This window comes from Oenanthe melanoleuca, chromosome 8, assembly GCF_029582105.1.
Source record: "Oenanthe melanoleuca isolate GR-GAL-2019-014 chromosome 8, OMel1.0, whole genome shotgun sequence".
Lineage (NCBI taxonomy): Eukaryota > Metazoa > Chordata > Aves > Passeriformes > Muscicapidae > Oenanthe > Oenanthe melanoleuca.
Genome location: NC_079342.1, coordinates 759,626 through 781,678, shown reverse-complemented (window position 1 = coordinate 781,678; position 22,053 = coordinate 759,626). Strand labels below are relative to the sequence as shown.

At 46.7% G+C, this 22,053-nt stretch overlaps 1 protein-coding gene across 1 annotated transcript in view; it reads right to left on the bottom strand.

The window, feature by feature from the left end:
- LRRC7 (leucine rich repeat containing 7) overlaps window positions 1-22,053 on the bottom strand; it is a 98,091-nt gene that overhangs the window by 50,605 nt on the left and 25,433 nt on the right. Inside the window, 2 exon segments of the mRNA XM_056497490.1 lie at window positions 1,036-1,153; window positions 3,982-4,184. Of these exon segments, the coding sequence (XP_056353465.1) occupies window positions 1,036-1,153; window positions 3,982-4,184 (321 nt within the window).

Here is a 22,053-nt window from a genome sequence, read left to right as displayed (position 1 = left end):
TGGATTTTTGATTTTAAAGGAAAAATTTGAGCTGGATTTCAGATTTTAAAAAGAAAATTCAGAGCTGGATTTTTGATTTTTAAAGGAAAAAAACAGAGCTGGATTTCTGATTTTTAAAGGAAAACCAGAGGTGGAATTTTGATTTTTAAAGGAAAAATTGGAGCTGGATTTTTGATTTTTAAAGGAAAAATTGGAGCTGAATTTTTGATTTTAAAGGAAAAATTGGAGCTGGATTTTTGATTTTTAAAAAGGAAAACCAGAGCTGGAATTTTGATACTAAAGGAGAAGCCAGAGGTGGATTTTTGATTTTTAAAGGAAAAATTGGAGCTGGATTTTTGATATTTAAAAGGGAAAACCAGAACTGGATTTTTGATTTTAAAAGAAAAAAATTGGAGCCGGATTTTTGATTTTTAAGGGAAAAATTGGAGCTGAATTATTGATTTTTAAAAAGGAAAACCAGAGCTGGATTTTTGATTTTTAGAGGAAAAATTGGAGTTGGACTTTTGATTTTTGAAGGAAAAAATGGATCTGGATTTTTGATTTTTAAAGGAAAACCAGAGCTGGATTTTTGATTTTTAGAGGAAAAATTGGAGTTGGACTTTTGATTTTTGAAGGAAAAAATGGATCTGGATTTTTGATTTTTAAAGGAAAACCAGAGCTGGATTTTTGATTTTTAGAGGAAAAATTGGAGTTGGACTTTTGATTTTTGAAGGAAAAAATGGATCTGGATTTTTGATTTTTAAAGGAAAACCAGAGCTGGATTTTTGATTTTTAGAGGAAAAATTGGAGTTGGACTTTTGATTTTTGAAGGAAAAAATGGATCTGGATTTTTGATTTTTAAAGGAAAACCAGAGCTGGATTTTTGATTTTTAAAGGAAAAATTGGAACTGGATTTCCACGGATCATCCCAGGTGGGAAACCCAACACGGAGCAGGATTTTCTTCCCTACAAGGAATAAAAACTCCATCCCAGCTCCCATTTTTTTTTATTTTTTGGAGATCCTGGGACGTTTTTTTTGGGGTTTGGAGCTCTCACCGTTCTTGCTGATGTCGAGCTCGCGCAGGTTGACCAGGCTGGCGATGGAGGTGGGCAGGCTGGACAGGTCGTTGTCAGGAATGCTCAGCTTCCTCAAGGCCTGGCAGCTGAACAGTTGCTGTTCCAAGGATTTCATGGAAAAAAAATAAAAATTAAAAAAAAAAATTCGGTTTGGGGTGGTACCAACAGCACAAACCCCGTCGGCCGCAGCTGAAAATCCTCCCACGGGTTTTTTTTTTGGGATGGTTCCCGCAGCTGGAGAGGACAACGAGGTGAGGAAATTGCAAATTCATCGCAGTCAATGCCTTGTGATTTTGATAGAATTCATATTTTTAAAAAGATATTTCATGTTTGTCATAAAAATCCCCAATTTTTTTGTGCCTCCCGCTAAATTTCATAATTTCAGATTTTAAAATCCTGTGGCTGCATTCAGATTAAATAATTATCCTCCAGGTCCAGAAAAGATTTGGCATTGTCCAAAGGATACTTTCTTGAAATCCCTGCCCCAAAATTTCAGGACTCAATTCTAATTTTTTCCACCCAATTCCAGTTTTGTAGAGGTGGATTCCCAGATTTCACCAGGAATTCCTCTGGGAGCTGAGGAAGGCTCAGAAGTTCTGTCCCCACCCAAGGCTTTGGAAATGTTTTTGGAAGTTTAATCCCAATTAAAAATCTTCCCTCTGGAATGATTTTATGAAGTGCTGTTGCTCCAGAAGGAACGTGACACGTGGAATTTGGGAATCAGGTCCCAAAATTGATTTTTTTTCACCCACTGGAGGCTTCACAGATATTTTTTCCCAGTTTCCAGAGCCCCCTGGCCATCAGGATTTTGTGGGAATCATCATCCCCTCTGCCCATGCCCAACTTTAATTCCTCTCAGACCAAACCCAAGTGATGCCACCGAGCTCTGAGTTATAAAATCAGAGTTTTTATTCTGCACCTCTGGGGAGAATTCCATCCCACTCATGTTTTTCTGGATGCTGATTCCAATGACTCCACTCTCATCCAGATCAATTTTCCCTTTATTAGTCATCAATTCACTTGACTCATACAAATAAAGGATTTTTTTTGCAGCAGGGGAATGAAGTCAAAGGCAAAGAGAATAAAAAGACTTGGCTGGATTTTGCAAAAAAAAAAAAAAAAAAAGAGTAAGGAATATAAAACCATCTTGTAAATCTTTAAAAAACCAGAGAAATACAAGAAATGAAGAAATAAAAATCAGCAGGAAAATAATAATCACTGTGGTATTTAAAATGGAAAGTAAGAATTAAAATAAAACCAGGCAGAATGAGTTTAAGGCATCAGTTAAATATAAAATAATTAACTGGGTTTGGAGCATCACATGAAAGTAGAGCTGGACTTAACTTGTTTCCTCATTAAATAATAAAACATGATCAAAAGTTTTGATTCAAAAGAATTTTGTAATATCAGGGGCACAGAATATCTGGCAAAAAAAAAAAAAAAGAGAAAATGGCCAAAAAATCTCCTCTGGAAGAAATTCTTTGAAATCACATTTCCAGAGGGAGGAGAGAAGGGCAGAACTGAATGTATAACACAGAAGTTCATGTTGAGCAATACAGAGCCAGTTTCATGGGAAAAAAGAGGCATTTTTTATTCCTGAAATATTAATTCAGTGATTAAAAAAAAAAAAAAAAAGCTCTGCAGCAGGAACACCTCGAGCAGAAAATTTGATAAAGGAATTATTTCAGCTGTTGAATTCCTGGTAACAATTAATAAAGGCTTAAGAGAAGAACTGATGAGTGCTGGTAGCACTGCCATTAATCTTCTCTTCCACATGGCCAAGATTATGTTAAACTCGATTTACTCTCAATTAAAATGATCACCTTCATCCCAGTGGCAGCATTTTGGACCCCTTCCCTTTGGTTTTCCATGCAGAATTCTGGCATCTTGCTCTGATATATTTGTTTTCCATCGAGCCCAAGGCTGAAACACTTTGATCATTCCAAGGGGCCCAACCCCAATAGCCCAAAAAATCCCTCTCTAAACGAGACACTTCCAGTATTCCTCAGGAGCAGGAGGAAAAGAAGGGAATTTTAAAATAATAATATTATATAATAATGATAATATAATAATATAAATAATTATATTATTATATGTTATTGTTGTTATTATTATTATTAATAATAATAATATTAGCAGAAGAAGCAGAAGAAGCAGAAGAAGCAGAAGATGAAGATGACACAGAGGAGAGAACTGGGATTCCCAGGGATATCCCCCAGGGATAAAGGGCTGATCCTGAAGGAGATAACTGAGATTCCCAGGAATATCCCCAGGGATAAAGGGCTGATCCAAGGGAGAGAATTGGGATTCCCAGGAATATCCCAGAGGGATAAAGGGCTGATCCTGAAGGAGAGAATTTGGATTCCCAGGAATATCCCCAGGGATAAAGGGCTGATCCAAGGGAGATAACTAGGATTCCCAGAAATATCCCTGAAGGATAAAGGGCTGGTCCTGAAGGAGAGCAGAGAATTGGGATTCCCAGGAATATCCAAGGGCTGATCCAAGGGAGAGAATTGGGATTCCCAGGAATATCCCCAGGGATAAAGGGCTGATCCAAGGGAGAGCAGAGAATTGGGATTCCCAGGAATATCCAAGGGCTGATCCAAGGCAGAGCACTGGGATTCCCAAGAATATCCCCAGGAATATCCAAGGGCTGATCCAAGGCAGAGCTTGCTTTGAGCAGCAGGGACAGGGAGGATCCCAAGGCAGTGGCGATTCCTGATCCAGCTGCTGGACACCACAGGAATTTCTGGTGCCAGAGCAGTTTCTTTTGGAGAATTGTCTTTCCCAGCTGCAGGCTCCAAGCTGCCCCGTTCCCACGCTGGGAGGAAGGAGCAGCAATCCCAGTCCAACCCCAACTCCAAGGAATTTCCCCATCCCAGGAGCTCCAGCGCTCCCAGAGCCGGGCAGGAGGCGGATGACTACCTTGGGGAGCTCCTCGATCTGGTTGGCATCCAGGTAAAGCTCCTCCAGGGTCCTCTCAAAGTTGAAAACCTCCTTGGGCACCTGCTGGAGGCCGCAGTGGGAATAGTCCAGCACGGAGACGATCTCCTCCTCGCCGCGGAAGCACCGGCACGGCACCAGGCGCCCGATCAGCTTCCTCTTGCTTGTCATCTCCAGGCAGCATACTGAGCGACAAGGAGGAAAAAGGGGTTTCAGCAGGGTTTTTTTGGTTTTTTTTTTTGGGGGTGTTCTTGGTGGTGGTGTGGATTGGGGTTTGTGAGGAGCGGCTTTCCCCAGGGATCTGCGCCCAGCGGTTCTTGGGGGGTCAGGAAGGAAAAAGGGGGAGTGGGAAAATCTGCAGCTGTTCCTCACTCTGGGATGGAAGGGAACACAGCAAGCCTGGTTTAATGGGAAAATGAGCCATGGGGAAGGCACAGAGCCCAAACACACCCATGGAGCACAGAGACAAGAACAGTCCCTGGCCCAGCCCTGGGCTCGGGTGGAGGCACCTGGGAATTCCTTGGGAATGGGAATTATGGATTCCCTGGATCCCCCACACCAGCAGAGCCCCCACAGCCTCTCCCCACGGGCTCCTGCAGCAGCTGGGGAAGGCAGGAATGGAATTCTGGCTGCAGAGCAATCCCCAACCACCCCTGCTCCTCCAGTGCCACCTCACCTGGAAACTCCAGCAGGGGATTGAGCAAAACCAATTCCTGCACTAAAACACACGGCCAGGAAGTTCTCCCAAACTTCTGCCACCCTCAGTCCAGCAATGCAGACCCTCCCTCACCCCAGGGAGTGTCAGCACCCGTAACTTTACACAGTGTACACAAAAGGAGGGAACGCCCCAAAAGCAGATTGGGAACAGGTCAAGCAGTCCCTAAATCCATCCTGGACACCTCCAGGAGTTACTTGAACATTCTGGACAAGCCAGGCTGTCCTGGAACGTATTTAGCACAAAGGCAAGGAGGGCTCAACCTTCAACTCCCACTTTCCAAACCAATTCCAAGGTTTTGAGTCGTATTTAGGGGAAAAAAAAATGCACTAAATGAGTCCAAATAAAGCAAAATAAGGTTTTTGTAGGAAGCACCAGTATGGAATGGAAGGACCTGGGCTATGATTGAAAGGAGAAGAATTTCACACCCTGTGGGCTCGTGGTAATTAAACCTTTTATAAATTTCAGCGTTATTAATTCCTACCCTGGACTAATTCCAGCTTTGGTAATTACACTTTGCTTCCCTGCATTTTGTTCTCTCCTGACGTTCAGAGATCCTTTCCTTGGTGCTGGGGAAAAGGGTCAGTCCCTGACTGAGCTGGGTCAGGGACACAGCAGCTCCATCCCTTCCTCAGACCCTCCAAAAGAGCCCAAAAATCAGATTATTTCTTCAATAAAGACAGAGGAATGAGGAAAGCAGCAGAAAACAAGCTGCTCCTGCTCAGCTCCAGCAAGCAGCTCATTATCAGCTCCTGCAGTTTATTGTCTTGTAAAGGAACTCCTTCATCTGAGGAAAACAGGAGCTTTGTGGAAATCAATCACAATAAAATCCAATCCCCTCTCAATTCAGGGATCTTTTGTGCAGGAAAACACTAATCCCTGTTTATCAGCAGCCACAGGAGGAGACATTTCCCTCACCTGCTGGAAAAACAGAAAACTGCTGCAGGTTCACCCAGCTGATGCAAAGATGGGGTGAAACAGGTTCCAAATATCTTGGAACAAGAGGATAAAATGCACAACAATTTATTTTTTTTTCACCTCAAGAGCTTCATCCTCTGCACACCAGGAGATTATCCAGGGATGGATGGGATTTGGGGATGGAATTCCCAGAGGAGCTGTGGCTGCCCTTGCATCCCCAAAAGTGTCCCAGGGATGGTGGAAGGGGTGGGATGGGATGGAATTTAAGATCCCTTCCAACCCCAACGATTCTGGAATTCTGGGATCTCCTGGAGAGCCAAGCAGGGGGCGTGGAACTGGTGAAAATGCTGCCACAAAAAACTCCACAAGTCTCCTCTGTGTAACTGGCAGGATAAATCAATTTTTAACTGGCTGTTTTGCAGGGTTCATTAATGATGGAATTAATTTTTTTTTCTCCCAAGCAAGAACACTTCACAGAAGTGCTGGTACCTCAGGGAGCTGGGAATAACCACAGTGAATAACCAGAGCCAAAATCCAGGCAGGGCCAAAGCCAGAAAAGGGTTCTGGGTTCTCAGGGACCAACCTGAGCAAACATCAAACCCCTCCTGCTCTTCCAGTTTCACTCAGAAAACTCCCAAGGAATCCCAGCTGCAGGGATCTGGCAGAAAGTTACTGGGAAATGCTGAAAATGAAGAACTTGGAAGTGTGGATGGGAGCCTGGCAGGGCTGGATGAGCAGTGAAACATCTCCAGAGGGTTCAGAAAATTGGGATTATTTCCAGGGCAGCAGGGAATTCACCCATCTCACACCAGGGATGGTTTTCCTGCTCCTCTTTCCTTGCTCCTATTGGCACCACAATCAACACCATTAACAGGGAATTCCTTCCCAGTGCCCCACCTCAATCTCCAAGGAAGTTTTAGATTGGATTCTTCCTTTCTTCAAAGCACATCCCTCTGTCCTCCAAATCCCATGAAAATGCTGTTTGGAAAGCAGGAGCCTTTTCTGGGCACTGCCCAGGATTCCTGCAGGAGTTCCAGGGCAGCTGCTCCTCCCCTGACTCAAGGAGGGCACTGGGAATTCCCCAGTTTGTCCCAACACCCCAGAATTCACATTTTCTCTGCCAAAAGAGAATTTGACAACAGGGACTGACCACACATAAGAAATGCAACAAAGCTGAGCTGAAGGTTGGAACTAAAAGAGAAAACAACCCCCAGATTTCCTGCAGCCCAAAGCCTTTTCCCCATGGATAGTCTCCTGGCACTGGCCAGGCATCCACTTTTACTTCCTTTTTCCCTTTAATTAATTCTCTGGGCTGCCTGGCTGATTTCCACAGTGTCCAGTTGCAGTCTGGGTCACTGCAATAATTAGGGAACTTCAAAGCCCTGGGATCATCTTCATTTCCAGCAGCACATTTCAATTAGAAACACAACCCTGCTCATAATTCAGAGCTCGGGAGGTTCTCTCTGCATTTCCAGCCACGTGGAGCCTCCCTGCAGCTCTGCCACCTCCTCACCCACATCTTGGTTTCCAGATTTGCTGCTCACCTTTCTGCACGGAATCAGGGAGGATTTAGCACCTCGTTCCTCTGCTCTGTGGGTTGTGTAACTCCCCCTGCCTCTCCCTTGCATTCTCCATCCCAAACTTTTTGTCTCCAGCTGCGATCCCACACCTGTGGCACGTGTGTGCTTATGTAAGCTCTGGCATCAATCCTTGCTGCTGCTCTGCATTTCCTCCCCGTTTTCCCCATTCAGGAAAGGTCTCTGATGGGGTGGAATTTGCTCTTCCTGGAAATCCTGCTTGATTTCCCCAGGAGATGCCAGGATGGGAGGGAGCAACCCCAGCCTGGATGCTGCCCCTGTGCCCAGGTGAGACCCAGCTCAGGGAGGGGCTGGAGCTGCTGGGGAGAGCCCAGAGGAGGCTCCAGGCTGAGCAGAGAGGGACAGGACACAGGGAAAGGCTTTCCATGGGCAGGGAGCAGGGACAGACGGGATTTGGGGCAGGAATCCCTGGAATGCCCAAGGCCAGGTTGGACACTGGGGCTTGGAGCAGCCTGGGATGCTGGGAGGTGTCCCTGCCCCTGGAAAAGGATTGGAATCTTCTACATCCCAAAAAAACACCACAGGGGATCAGTCACAACGACCCTTGGAAGGATTTTCCAGCCTCAGGAATTCTGGGATTCTCCACTCACTCCGTTTTCCCCAAGTCACACTTTTCCCACTCCCTGTTTAGAGACAAGAAGCATTTTCTCCCAAACTTTGCCCAGGTGAGGGAGGCAGGAATGTCCTCATTCCAATTTCCTCATTGGAAATGCAAAATTAGGGATTTACTGGGGTTGTGTGAGACACTGGTGACTGCCTTCATTAACTTTCCTGAAAGATTAAGGAACTCTGGCTCTGGAGTCACAATAACAGAATTATTAAGGAGCTCCCAAAGGGGAATTGGTCTTATCGAAGAGAGGGGTGTGCAATATTATCTGAATTGTTTTCCTGCACAGAAATTCCCAGATAAGCAGCATATCTCCCCCAGAAATGCCTTTTAATGCTGATAATTGAATCCTCTTCATTATGTCCCCATTACAATGGTCTGCATTCAGGTTCACATTCAGATTTGGCTAATCCTAAAATAAAATAACCGAGCATGGAAAATCAGATTTCAGCTTTTGTCTCCCGGGAATGTTAATGAGGGGAAGTTTCCCTGGCTCTGCTGCAGGTCCCTGGAGACCTGAGCACCTCATCTGGGAAAAGTGCACAAAAAGGGGAAAGTACAACTGCAGAATTATTTCTGCCAATTATCAATGCCCAGACCTCACACCTTTGAGATATGAAAGCAAGTCTTCATCTTTTCTGATAAGATATTAATTCATTCCAAAAGTTACTATTGGCCTTGCCTTGAAATTCCTGATTTCCTTCCTTGAAATTCCTGATTCCTTTCCTTGAAATTCCTGATTTCCTTCCTTGAAATTCCTTCCTAAAGGAGCTTTTCTGAGTAAATGGTTTTGGATGATCCTGGATGCTGATGGCTCCCATTGCAAAGACATTTTAGTGGCAGCACAAGCAGTTGTTGGGGTTGGTTTGGTTACCAAAAAAATCTGTGTCCTGTTCCCCCCACAGACAATTCTTGCACAACCTCAAGGAAAAACCCGGGATGTTTTTATAGGAGTGACAGAATTCCAGCAATTTGTTGCACATTAGTGGCACATGTTGAAAATTAATCACGAAGCTGTTAATTGCTGGAAATCCCAATCACTCTGACAGCTCACCCTGCAGAGAGGATCCCAGCAAACAGGAGAGATTTCGTGCTGTCTGGAAATAAGGGAGTTTACATTTCTGCTGGGGATCTTTGATGTGCTGCAGCTTTTGTGTGAAGTAATCCCCGCGTTTGGGAGATGATGTGCTGTGAAATTCGGGATGAAATGGGCTTTATTCGATGCTTTGTGGAGCAATGGCTGGAGGTGCTCTCCAAAGGAGCAGCAGAGAAAACATCATTTACCTGCTGAAGGCACCAAATTGGGATTTGAGCAGGAACAAGGAAACTTCTGAGTTCTTCCTCAGAATCCCCAGTTCCCTGCCAGTGGTTCCATCCCAATCCAGCTGCGTTATTCCTGGATGATTCAGTTTGGCAGGAGGCAGCAGGAATGGGCTGAGCTGGCAGGGAGTGGGAGCCAGGACAGGGAGATTTAATTCGGAGTGACAGGGACACCCACAGGGAGAGCTGAACCTCGGTGGAGCCACAGAACCCTGGGATTGTCCAGGCTGGGAAAGGTCTCCAAGATGTGGGAGCTCTGCTGTCACCCAGCAGCCCTGGCCAGGTCCCCAAGTGCCACATCCACGAATTCCCTGGGATGGAAATTCCAATCCCTGAGCTCCCTGTCCATGGGGAAATTCCACCCTGAGCCTCCCCTGGGGCTGTTCCCAGATCCCAAATCCCCCCAGTGTCCCCTCCTGGCAGGGAGTTGTGCAGAGCCAGAAATTCCCCCTGAGCCTCCTTTTCTCCAGCCTGAGCCCCTTCCCATCCCCTCAGGGATTCTCCATCCCTCTCCCATCTCCTCAGGGATTCTCCAGCCCCTTCCCATCCCCTCAGGGACTCTCCAGCCCCTTCCCATCCCCTCAGGGATTCTCCAGCCCCTTCCCATCTCCTCAGGGATTCTCCAGCCCCTTCCCATCCCCTCAGGGATTCTCCAGCCCCTTCCCAGCTCACTCAGGGATTCTCCAGCCCCTTCCCATCCCCTCAGGGATTCTCCAGCCCCTTCCCATCTCCTCAGGGATTCTCCAGCCCCTTCCCATCCCCTCAGGGATTCTCCAGCCCCTTCCCAGCTCACTCAGGGATTCTCCAGCCCCTTCCCATCCCCTCAGGGACTCTCCAGCCCCTTCCCATCCCCTCAGGGATTCTCCAGCCCCTTCCCATCTCCTCAGGGATTCTCCAGCCCCTTCCCATCCCCTCAGGGATTCTCCAGCCCCTTCCCAGCTCACTCAGGGATTCTCCAGCCCCTTCCCATCCCCTCAGGGATTCTCCAGCCCCTTCCCATCCCCTCAGGGATTCTCCATTCCCTTCCCATCCCCTCAGGGATTCTCCAGCCCCTTCCCATCTCCTCAGGGATTCTCCAGCCCCTTTTCCCTGCCCTGGACACGCTCCAGCCCCTCAGGGTCTCTGTTTCCTGAAGGATGAGGGACCTTTCCCAGCTCCCTGTCCCTGCTGTGTCTCTCCCATGGGATGGGACATTCCCACCGGGGCAGGTGTTGCTGGAGTTCCAAACAGCAGTTTAAGTTCATTTCTGTATTTCCCAACCTCTGGAATGCACACCTGGAAAACTTAGAGTGGGAAATGTTCCCACCCAGCCACAGAACCTTTTCCTTCCTGAACAAAACTGGGATTTTTGAACCATTGAGAATTCCAGCTCTGATCCCAAGCCCAGTTTTCTGCCAAGCCCCAACTACACCTCAGATTTCTACCCCACAAGGTTTCCATTCTTATGGATATTCCCACGATTTCCCAGCCTTCATTTCCCTTCTTTAACCTTCTCTGCTCTCTGTTATTCCCCAGCAATAACTTCTCACCTGGGCCATCCTCTCCTGGATTCCCTCCCTCCTGCACCTCCCCAGTTATTTCCTGCCTTTCTGCCCCATGGAATTATCCTTTCTTTACTCTGGAATTCCCTCTCTACTAGGAATTCCTGCAGAAACATTCCACTGACCTGCCCAAACACAGATTTAGTTCTTCTTGTTCATTCCCAACTGAAATTTCCCCTGCTCACCCCACTCTATATTTTAACAAAAAGCACAAAACCTTTTCCTGCCTGCACTCCTCTGTCCATCCCTTTGCTGGCTGTGGATGCAGAGCTGGGAGATGCTTCCATGGCTGTTCATAAACGGGATTTTGGGAATCAGGGAATGTCAGCACCAGGGAAACCCCAAAGGCACCATTCCCACAAGCACTCATGAAAATTGCTCAAATATGAGAAAAGGATTTGACACTGAACCTGACACTTATCTCCTAAAGCACCTCATTATCCAGGAATTCCTGAGCCTGTCTCCTCATTTTTCAGTGGAATGGGATCCTAAATCCCACCCATCCCACCCTGGGGCACTGCAGGGACCAGGGGCACCCACATTGCCCAGGGAATGTTTTCTCACAAAATGCTGCACTGACAAGTGGTTCCTGGAAATTGGGTTTCACTTCCCTAAGGAAATCTGTGGGTGGCACATCCTCAATTCCTTCCCATATCCTGGTTTGTGACACTCTGATGCCTCCTGCACTTCTGTGGTTTAAACAAGTTTTGTCAGGGGCAGGTCCCCACCAAAGGGAGGTGAATTCAGAATAATTCAGAATAATTCAGAATAATTCAGAATCATTCAGAATAATTCAGAATTCAGCATAGCCTCTCTGGCTGAAATTAAATTCTCTCCTGGAATTGGGAAGCTCCCAACCCTTCCCTTGGTGCTCTCAGTCACCCCCAGAGCAGCTGCCCTTGTACAGGAAAATGGGAGATTCCAGGGCAGCTCCTGCCTTTCCCAGGGAAGTTATTGTGCCAATAGGTCTTGGCTTTATAAATCTGAGAAAACAAAGCCCTACAGAGCTGTCTCTGCTTCAAATGTCCCCAGGAACAAGAACTGAGGCCTGGGCAGGGCCTGGAGTTGGACTTGGATGATCCTTGTGGGTCCCTTCCCACCCAGGATTTTATTCCATGATTTTATTGTGTGGCACAAACCCAGCTCCCACTTCTAACAACAAAGAATTAATCTTGAGCAGTTTGTGGCTGTCCATTCCTTCTCCAAATCCAGTTTTCAGCTCGGGCTGCTCTCTCTCCAAATGCTGCAATTGGAGCTCACTCCAATATTTCAGCTGGAACAACTCCAGGGTCAGGGGCTTAAGGAATAATGGCAGGAATGTTCAAGGACATCATGGAAAAGCAGCAAATTTCCATTTACAACCTGCTCTGGAGTAAGGAGTAAGGAATTCAAGGCACAGAGCTGTAATCCAGAGGGAAGGGAAATGGGAATTTCCCATCCTGGACTGAATGAGGATTTTATTTATTTATCAAATATTGAAGTGTTTGGACAACTACAAACCAAAGCTTGGATGGTTGGAGGAATTTCAGGGGAGTCTCAGTGAGGTTGGGAAAGCCCTGCAGGGTCACTGAGCCCAAGCTGTGCCCCATCCCCCCTTGTCACCAAGTGCCACCTCAGCCCCTCCCAAGGCCAGGAACCCTTTCCAGGAGGAAATCCATCAGCAGAGGGCTCTAGAGCTACATTCTCCCGAGTATCCTGCTCCATGATTAATCTGTCCCAGTTTTTTTTTTTTTAGGCAATTAACATGCTGTTCTTCTGGTACAAATGTTCTGTAAGGAAAAAAAAAATAAAAAAATAAAAAAAAAAGCCTCTCACAGCTGAGCTGTCAAACACTGAAATTCAGTGCTTTGGAATGTCAGGTTTTTAACAAAGTCCCGCAGTTTGGAAAGTATAATCAGAACTTTAATGCCCAATTATGCAATCCTTGCAGTGACTTTCTCAGGAGAATTGTGTGGCTCGTGCTGGAAGCTGGGAGCAGCCACCAGAACTGCACCAAGTAGTTCCACCCTGGGAAATAAAAGGGAAAATTCCCAAGGGAAGGGAGCTGCAGAGCTCTGGGAATTGCAGGTGTGCACAGAACAGCTCTGGGAGAGTCTGGCACATCCCTTTCATTCAGCCACAACGATTTGCTCTGGGATTTTTATTTTTTTTTCCCACTATTTTCCTTGTTTATCCTAAGCATTCCACCAGAGCAGAGGGATTTTCCTGGTCTCAGCTCCTCCAGCTCAGGCTGAGACTCCTCCCCAGAGCAGCCCCAACAAGTGCTGGGTGTCCAGAGCCACAGCCTGGAGCCAGATTAAAAAATCATGGACAAAACCCCTGGATAAATTTACCATCCACCCACCTGCTGGGTCAGCCTTTGCTGCATCAGGCACTGAGAGCCTCTGGGCTTTTTCTTTTTGGCAGCAGCTCATAAACAAGCAGCAAATTTCCATTTACAACCTGCTCTGGTGACTCCAGGAAAGGAGTTCAAGCCTGGCCCAAGGGCACAGAGCTGTAATCCAGAGGGAAGGGAAATGGGGAATTTCCCATCCTGGACTGAATGAGGGTTTTATGGGCATTTATCAAATATTGAAGTGTTTGGACAACTACAAACCAAAGCAAACCAATCATCCCAATAAATCTGGAGGGTTCTGCCAGGAATTCCAGCCCCAACATTCCCAGCAACACCTGGAATGTTCCAACATCCTCCAAATCCCATTCACAGAACTCAGTTCTGACAGCAATTGCCAATATTATAATTTCACCTGTTCCAGAGCAAATCCCTCACACAGGTGCATTTTATAAAGGTTTTACTCCTTTTTTTGAGCTGCACCAATGGAATATTTCCCAGATCTTCTCCCAGAACCAAACTGAGCAATCCCTGTTTGTCATTCCCACAGTGCAAGCAGAGGAACTGAGGCTTTTCCTGGAGCTTTTCTAAATTCATTGGACAGCTGATGATTCCATCAGTTTATTTCCATTTAAATTATCCCAGCCACCTTTCTACTGATAATGATGAAAAATAAAGAAGTGCATCACTGTCCCCACAGCAGCACAAGGTCCCCAATTCCTCCTCCAGTGCTCCTTGGCATTTGACAATTTTCTCTGGCTATTGCCAAAACACTTTATGTATTTTTAGACTGTATTATGCTATTTTTTTTTCTATTTTATGCTAGTTTCTATTGGAATATTTCCAACAGATTGGTAATTTGGCAGTTTTGAGGCACTTTGTCACTTTTCAGTCCACGTGGATTCTCTTTGGGAGACGTGGAGGAGGCAGTGGAAAGAGCTCCTGTGGGCATGGGGATGTCACCTCCAAAAATCGATAAAACCAACCCAAAACACACTGAATTATGCCCATTAAAGTCCTCAGAGCTGGTGACTCCCAGACAACCCTGACTGCACTGATTTACTACACATAGTGAGCTCTTACAACTCAGAGATGATTCTGTTAATATTTAATAAACACATCCCTTCTCTGAGCTCTCCAGTGGCAAAATAAAAATTCAGTCCCTCCACAGCCTTAAAAAGACAAACTCATCCTATCAGGACTTAACTTAGGAGAATCCTAAAACCAGGATTATTTTACAGCCATGCCTTGACTGGGGAGTCAGGATCCCTGGCAGTGTCCAAGGCCAGGACAGGGCTTGGAGCAGCCTGGGACAGTGGAATGGGATGGAATTTAAGGTCCCTAGAACCCAAAGCATTCCAGGATTTTGGGACTTGAGCTGTAAACACTGCAGGGATTTCAATCCCCACAATTCCCACCTCCCTATGACAGTTTCAGTGTTGTCACTTCCTAATTCTCCTGCAGCAAAAACCAGGGAAAAGTATCCAGAAGCTCCTCTCAGTTTCCCAGGCTCAGCTTTGTGGTGAGATTGGCTGATTTAAAGGCAGAAACTGCAAACTGGGAAGGAAAATAAAAAAAGAATCTCATTGTGCTCAGTGTCATCTGCCTATGGGAAAAAAAAATTGCAGGGATCAGAAAACGAGGACAGGGATCAAAGAAAGAGGGAGAATTAAATCAGGGCTCTGGCCACTGTTTGGGAGGAGGGAAAAGAAAGAGAATTTGGGGTGGGACATGAGACAATCCAAAAAAGAATGAAAAATCAGCAGTAGTCAGGATGACCACAGAGAAGATGTGGGAACAGAGGGAGGTGGGACAGGGCTGGAAAAACAGCTGGACAAAAGCTGAGGAGGGACATCCAGGCCATGCAGACAGAAGGCTCTGGGAATGCAGCACAGGAATTCAGGGCCAGCTGATTTAGGGAATTGAGGGTCTGGAGAGACCCCCCCAGAGCCTTCCATCCCCAGCCAGAGGCCATCCCAGCTCCCTGGGGTCCATCTGGGTCAGGACTGCCCCCAGCCCAGCCCTGCCAGGAGCTGCAGATGAACATCTGAACCTCAGCCTCGACCAGGGAAAAAACACATTGGGAACAGCTTGGAGTGGATCCCATCGCTCCCTCCCTCCCTCCCTCCCAGGAAAACAGATGGCTCAGGAAGATGAACAACATCCCAACGCTCGGCACGGCTGCTCCGGGGGAAAATCCAGGGGAGCAGGGCAGGGACTGGGAGCCAGGGGAGCAGGGCAGGGGCTGGGAGCCAGGGGAGCAGAGCAGGGACTGGGATCCAGGGGAGCAGGGCAGGGACTGGGATCCAGGGGAGCAGAGCAGGGACTGGGAGCCAGGGGAGCAGAGCAGGGACTGGGATCCAGGGGAGCAGGGCAGGGACTGGGATCCAGGGGAGCAGAGCAGGGACTGTGCTGGGATCCAGGGGAGCAGAGCAGGGACTGGGATCCAGGGGAGCAGAGCAGGGGCTGTGCTGGGATCCAGGGGAGCAGAGCAGGGGCTGGGATCCAGGGGAGCAGAGCAGGGAAGGGGCTGTGCTGTGCTGGGATCCAGGGGAGCAGAGCAGGGACTGTGCTGGGATCCAGGGGAGCAGAGCAGGGGCTGTGCTGGGATCCAGGGAGCAGAGCAGGGCAGGGCAGGGGCTGTGCTGGGATCCAGGGAGCAGAGCAGGGCAGGGCAGGGGCTGTGCTGGGCACTCCTGGGCCCCCCTGCCCCCTCCTCACCCACCCCAGCTGAGGCTCCTGCTCCTGGCTGCTCCTCCTGGAGTGTTCTTGGAGGTCTCCACCTCTTTGGAGCCCCACACTGTTAATAACCGGCCTGGATTCATGCAGAGGAGATTGATTGATTGATTGATTGATTGATTGATTGATTTGTTTGTTTAATCCTCCTTTTCCTCTGCCATTTATAGGGATGGGCTGCATGGGATGGAGACAAGCCCAGCAAAATGTGGGAGATCAGGGGGAGCCCTAAAACTGCCACAAAGTCACCAAAACCAGAACCTTGCAGGATCTTCCCTTAACCCTGCAGGATCTAGCCTCAACCTTGTAGGATCTTCCCTTAACTTTGTAGGATCTTCTCTTAACCTTGTAGGATCTATCCTCAACCTTGTAGGATCTTCCCTTAACCTTGTAGAATCCATCCTTAGCCCTGTAGGATCTTCCCTTAACCCTGTAGGATCCATCCTCAACCCTGTAGGATCTATCCTCAGCCCTGTAGGATTTTCCCTTAACCCTGTAGGATCCATCCTCAACCCTGTAGGATCTATCCTCAGCCCTGTAGGATCTTCCCTTAACCTTGTAGGATCTAACCTCAACCCTGTAGGATCTTCCCTTAACCCTGTAGGATCCATCCTCAACCTTGCAGGATCTTTCCTCTAGGGCAGTGTAAGGTGTGAGCAAAGCAAATGTTCTAAAATCCCGTTATTTCAATGATAATTTAGCACTAAGGAAAAAGGCAAACCAGCAATAAAGACAGGAAAGGGCTTCTCTGTCAGCCAAGTGTTGTCACCCCATTTGAGAGGTGACAGAGGGGTCAGACCTCGACTGTCCCCAGCAGGGCACAGGAGAGAGGGAACAGGACAAGGAGCAGCACCAGGAATTCCGACTGCACATCAGGGAACAAAATCTCATTTTCAGGGCTGGTAGCAGAGTGGGTGGAGGCTGAGACCCTCTGGACGAGCAGCAAAGCTGGTTTAAAGCAGAGCAGGAGCACAGCCCGGCTCCTCCCCACCTTCCCAGGATCTGGGTTAGCCACAGGATCCTGCCCCAGGTTCAGCCCTGGAAATAGATCTAGGCCAGGGCAGAGTTCACACACAGCTCTCCTTCCCATCCTTTCATCACAGCCAGTTTCCCTGGAGTAAAAACATTCCTTCTCCCAAAAGGTGCAAAAAATATCCCCATTCTTCTGCTCAGCACAAATGGATCAGAAAGACAGCAGCAACCATAGTTACAGAGTCTTTTAGAAAACTGAATCTATAAAAAGAGATAAAACTGTATTTTAACCAGCTTGTTCCCTGCTCAGAAACCTGACAACTTCCAGCCTTGAGTGTTTGCTTGGTTTAAGCTCCATTTTTCATATTTATTCACAGCACATTCTGGAGTTCTCACTCTCTAAACTCAAGTTTGAAACAAAGAAAGGAAAAAATAAATTACAGCCCTGTGCATATTTTACATTTGTTGCCTTCCTAGCTGTGAAATGCATTGCTGTTGTTATGAAATTTAATCCCATTAGTCAGGAAATTGGTGCTTCAGGGGCTCTCAGGCTTCACTCTGCTCAACCAGCAGGTGAATTATTTTAAGGAACTACTTTGGAATTCCAACTGTTGGTTATTGACAGCTGCCAAAACCAGGCTGGAAGTGCTTTTGCTTGAAAACTTTTTAAACTGGAGAAATCTTTTGAAAAGGGAGAATGTGCTTGGTGGAACGCTGATCTCACACAGTCAGAAAAAATTAATGCAGTAGAATTCAAATAAAGTTCAAAATAAGACAGAATGTTTCACTTAAATTATTTTTGATCCAAGTCATCTCCAGCACATTTCTCCTGGTTTAGTCATGGATTAGTCCCATACTCAGGAAGAGGCAAACAATAAAATCCCACAAATCCTTCCCCTTGATCATCTCCCTGCTCTACTGACCCCATCCAGGCCTAAATGTCCTGTGCATCCCCAGAATGATCCCAAGGAAACTCCTCAGAGCTGGCACTGGCATTAAAATGAAATATAAGAATGTTAATTCATATATTCCAGACTCTTTGGTCTTTTTCTACAAGCCAGATATTTCTGTTCACCCTCTTGGCCTTAATCCTTAATTTATCCCACAAACCAGATATTTGTGTTCACCCACTTGGCCTTAATCCTTAATTTATCCCACAAACCAGATATTTCTGTTCACCCACTTGGCCTTAATCCTTAATTTATCCCACAAAAAACAACGGGAATGTTTGCAGCAGATAAATGTTCAAAACTCAGGAGCCAGACAAATGTTTCCTGCCCCCTGCTCCTGTAACCCTGAGGGCTCTCCCTCAAATCCTGCAATTCCCATCCCAAAACTTCCCTGACCCCATTGCACAGCCCAGGCAAAGCACAGCCCCAGGGCTGCCAGGGACAGGATATCCCAGAAACACCCTGCTGGGCTGTCATGGTTTTGGAAGCAAAACCAGTGAGAGACGCCAAGTCAGAAATACAATTTAACAGGAAAAGAAAAAAATAAAATAGATGCAATAGCACAGAATAAAAACCACAACCAGAGTCAGAATACAGCCTGACACCCCGTGAGTTAGGGTGTAGTAGTGCAGGGGAAGTGCTCTTGTTGAAATAGTGATCTGTAGAAAGGTCTGGGAGTTCTTGTGCTCTGCAAACCTGTGGGTAAGGGCAGCTCTGGCGTTCCAAATCTCAGTTTTTATCTGGGTAGGAAAGGCTTGGCTCCACCCCTGGCTGGAGCATCTCCCATGGGATGATGGAATTTTATCAGTCATGCCCTGGGACTCACTGGCCATGAACAGGAGATATCTCCTGGAGGGAGGATGGGCTGTGGGAAGATAAAGATGATTGCCCAGCTGGTTTAAAGATGGCCCATTAACAGGAGATATCTCCCATGGAGATAAAGATGATTGCCTCACCTGGTTTTTAACAGATTACCCATTAACAGGAGATATCTCACACAGAGATAATAATCACTGCCCCAGCTGGTTTTTAACAGATGACCCATTAACAGGAGATATCTCCTGGAGGAAGGATGGGCTGTGAAAAAGATGAAGTTGATTGCTCCATCTGATTTTAACAGCTGGCCCATTAACAGGAGATATCTCCCACAGAGATAAAGATTATTGCTTCACCTGGTTTAACACCTGGCCCATTAACAGGAGATATCTCCACAGAGACAAGGATCCCTGCCCCAGCTGGTTTAACAGATGCTGATAGAATACAAACTTTTGGGGACATCTTTCCATTGTAACCTAGGGCATGGGTTTATTCCCAGTAGGAAAAAAGTTCAGCATCTCCCTCCTGACCCCTCAGCTCTTTGGAAGGTGTGAACAGAATTCCCTGAATTATTCACACTGGACAAGCTGGCGGCTTGCTGGGAGTACAGAGGAGTGGAAAGGATTTGGGAAGAGGCAACAGGAAAACAATGTCACAGCCACGGGCAGGAATTACTCAGTGTCAGCTCTGGGTCTGTGAGGATGGAGGGAAATGTTCCAGTGGGAAGGGGGGAACAGGTGGGAAATGGAATTCCAGGTTTATCCCCAGGGAAGGAAACCTTGTGCCTGGGACTCAAAGGAAGCTGGAATGGTTTGGGATGGAGGGGATCACAAACCCATCCAGTGCCACCCCCTGCCAGGGGCAGGGACACCTTCCACTATCCCAGCTTGCTCCAGACTCCTTCCAGCCCGGCCTTCAGCACCCCCTCAGCTCCACAGAGCAGAGCTGTGACGGAATTTAATCCATGGAAGCGCTCGGTGTTGGAATTAGAGCTGCCAGTGCTGACCCAGGAATATTAAATTTTAATTTCTGGTGAGTTGCACTGAGTCAAAACCACAAATAAACACTGAGAGAGAAGCTGAGGTCTGGCAGTGCCTGAGATGAGATGGGAGCTGCTGAGGCAGGGCTGCGAGGTGTGTGAGCATCCACTTGGAACAGACGGAATTCTGAGGGAAGGATTTCACTTTGTCACTTCCCATGAGAGCAAAAAAGCGATTATTTAGATGACAAAGAACCTGTCTTCTGGATTTAGAAGATGATTATAGGAGATGTCAGTCTGCCAGAGAAAGAAGTTCCTCCTGGTTTAGAACAAGTTCTTTTTCTTTGACATTTTCCTGAGTTAATTTTTTTGCTTTTAGGGATTTTTTCTTGAGAGGAGCCATCAGTTTACTGACATAAAGACAAAACCTGGGAGCTTTGCAAGGGCTGCAGATAAGCACAGAAATATTCTCAAGGCCAGCTTGGACAGGGTTTGGAGTGCAAGGGGTGGAGCTGGATGGGCTCTAAGGTCCCTTCCATCCCAAGCCATTCCATGATTCCACAATTCCCTGTGTGTTTTCACAAAGGAAACCAAATATTTCTCCTGCTTTTCGCCCATGGGCAGCAGCCCAGCTGTATCCCACAGATTTCCTGCCTTGGCACACGAGGAGTTGCTCCAACTCTTGTCAAGGGATGTTGATGCACCTATAAAATAGTCTGGGCTGGTTTTTAATCCTAGAAAAACCTGGCACAATCCATGACTTTCTGAGATTGGGATTTTATTAGAGATCAAGGAGGAGATAAATAGAATATTCCCTTCTTCTGAAATATTCCAATACAAAATCCACTCTGGCCCAACTCCCCCTTGCAGTGCAGATTTTGCCCTTTCCAAATGGGAATGTCAGGCTCTGCTGTGACTAAAGATGAGTCACACCCCAAACCCCAGCTCTGAGCACTCCAGTGAAATCAGGGCTGGAGTTTGGAGTTTGGCATGGAAACGTTTCCTTGCAGGAGCACACACACATCCTCCTAAAAATCCAAATTAACGTGGAGCAGCCAAACACCAGCATCCCAAATCATCCACCCCCCCTGTTCAGCCAGGTTTAATTGGTTTGCTCTTCTTATTTTTATAATTGGGAACTCCTAACTTTTCCACGTGAATAATTTTGTATGTTTTCCATGAGAATTTCCAATGTTTTGTGAGAATTTCCCACATGTTGCACGTGGATTTCCCACATGTCCCATGTGAATAATTTCCCACATGTTCCATGTGAATTTCCAGTGTTTTATGTGGATTTCCCACATGTTCCATGTGAAATTCCCACACATTCCTTGTGAATTTCCAATGTTTTATGTGAATAATTTCCCACATGTTCCATGTGAATTTCCAATGTTTTATCTGGATTTCCCACATGTTCCACGTGAACAATTTCCTACATGTTCCATGTGGATTTTCCACAGGTTCCATGTGGATTTCCAATGTTTTATGGAAATTTCCCACGTGTTTTATGTGGACTTCCCACATGTTCCATGTGAATTTCCAACCTCAATGGGTGCAGACTCCCTGCCATCCTTAAAGGCACAGAAGTGAGAAATCACACAAAGCCAAAGTCTCCCCCGAAGAGAAGAGAGAGAAGAGAAGAGAAGAGAAGAGAAGAGAAGAGAAGAGAAGAGAAGAGAAGAGAAGAGAAGAGAAGAGAAGAGAAGAGAAGAGAAGAGAAGAGAAGAGAAGAGAAGAGAAGAGAAGAGAAGAGAAGAGAAGAGAAGGAAAAGGAAAAGAGAAAAAGAGAAATCAACCTAAAGCCCCCCAACCCAGCAGACTCCAGTTTGGCTCACAGGCAATTGGACATTCCCTAGGAGGGAAAAAAGGGAAATAAAACTCCCCATCATCGACTCTGAACAGATACCCCACCAAAGAAACCTGCAGCACTTTACACGGAACAGAGATGTGGATGTGCCCGTGCTCCCCAAACACTGCACACAAAAACAAGCCCAAATTAAGCACTAATTAGTCCCTCAGATGCCATTAAATGTGGTGCAAGTCACCACTCTGAACATCCCAGCCGTCCCTGCTCAAACCCTTTTTGCTTTAAACTCTTCCCAGGCTTTGTTCTAAACCAGAACTGCAGCGCTTTGAGCAGAGCCTTTGTCCAGGCCTGGCTCAGCTGATTCTCTGTTGTTTCACTTGTAAGGGAGCCCAGCACGACTGCCTGAGCCTTCCAAGCCGTGCAGAAAAACGAAATACTCCGTGAACTAATTAGGGGAGCAGATGTTTTTAACACCCATGTGCGAGGCTGTGATAACATTTCTACACTAATGGAAACAGCTCTTCCTTCTGCTCCCAAGGTATCCCATATTTTCTGATTCAAGATGTTTCATTAGAACGAAACAGGAGGAATTCTGACCAGAAAAAAAAGTGATTTGTGCTGTTTAGAAAGGAGAGGAAATAAAGAAAATATTTTGATTTTGAGATCAATGCCGTCCATGAGTCATGTCAAATAATCTCAGGTGTTAGTGGGACCTTCTAGTGACAAGTGATGGGCTAATTAGGGCAAAAATCAATCTGTTTCA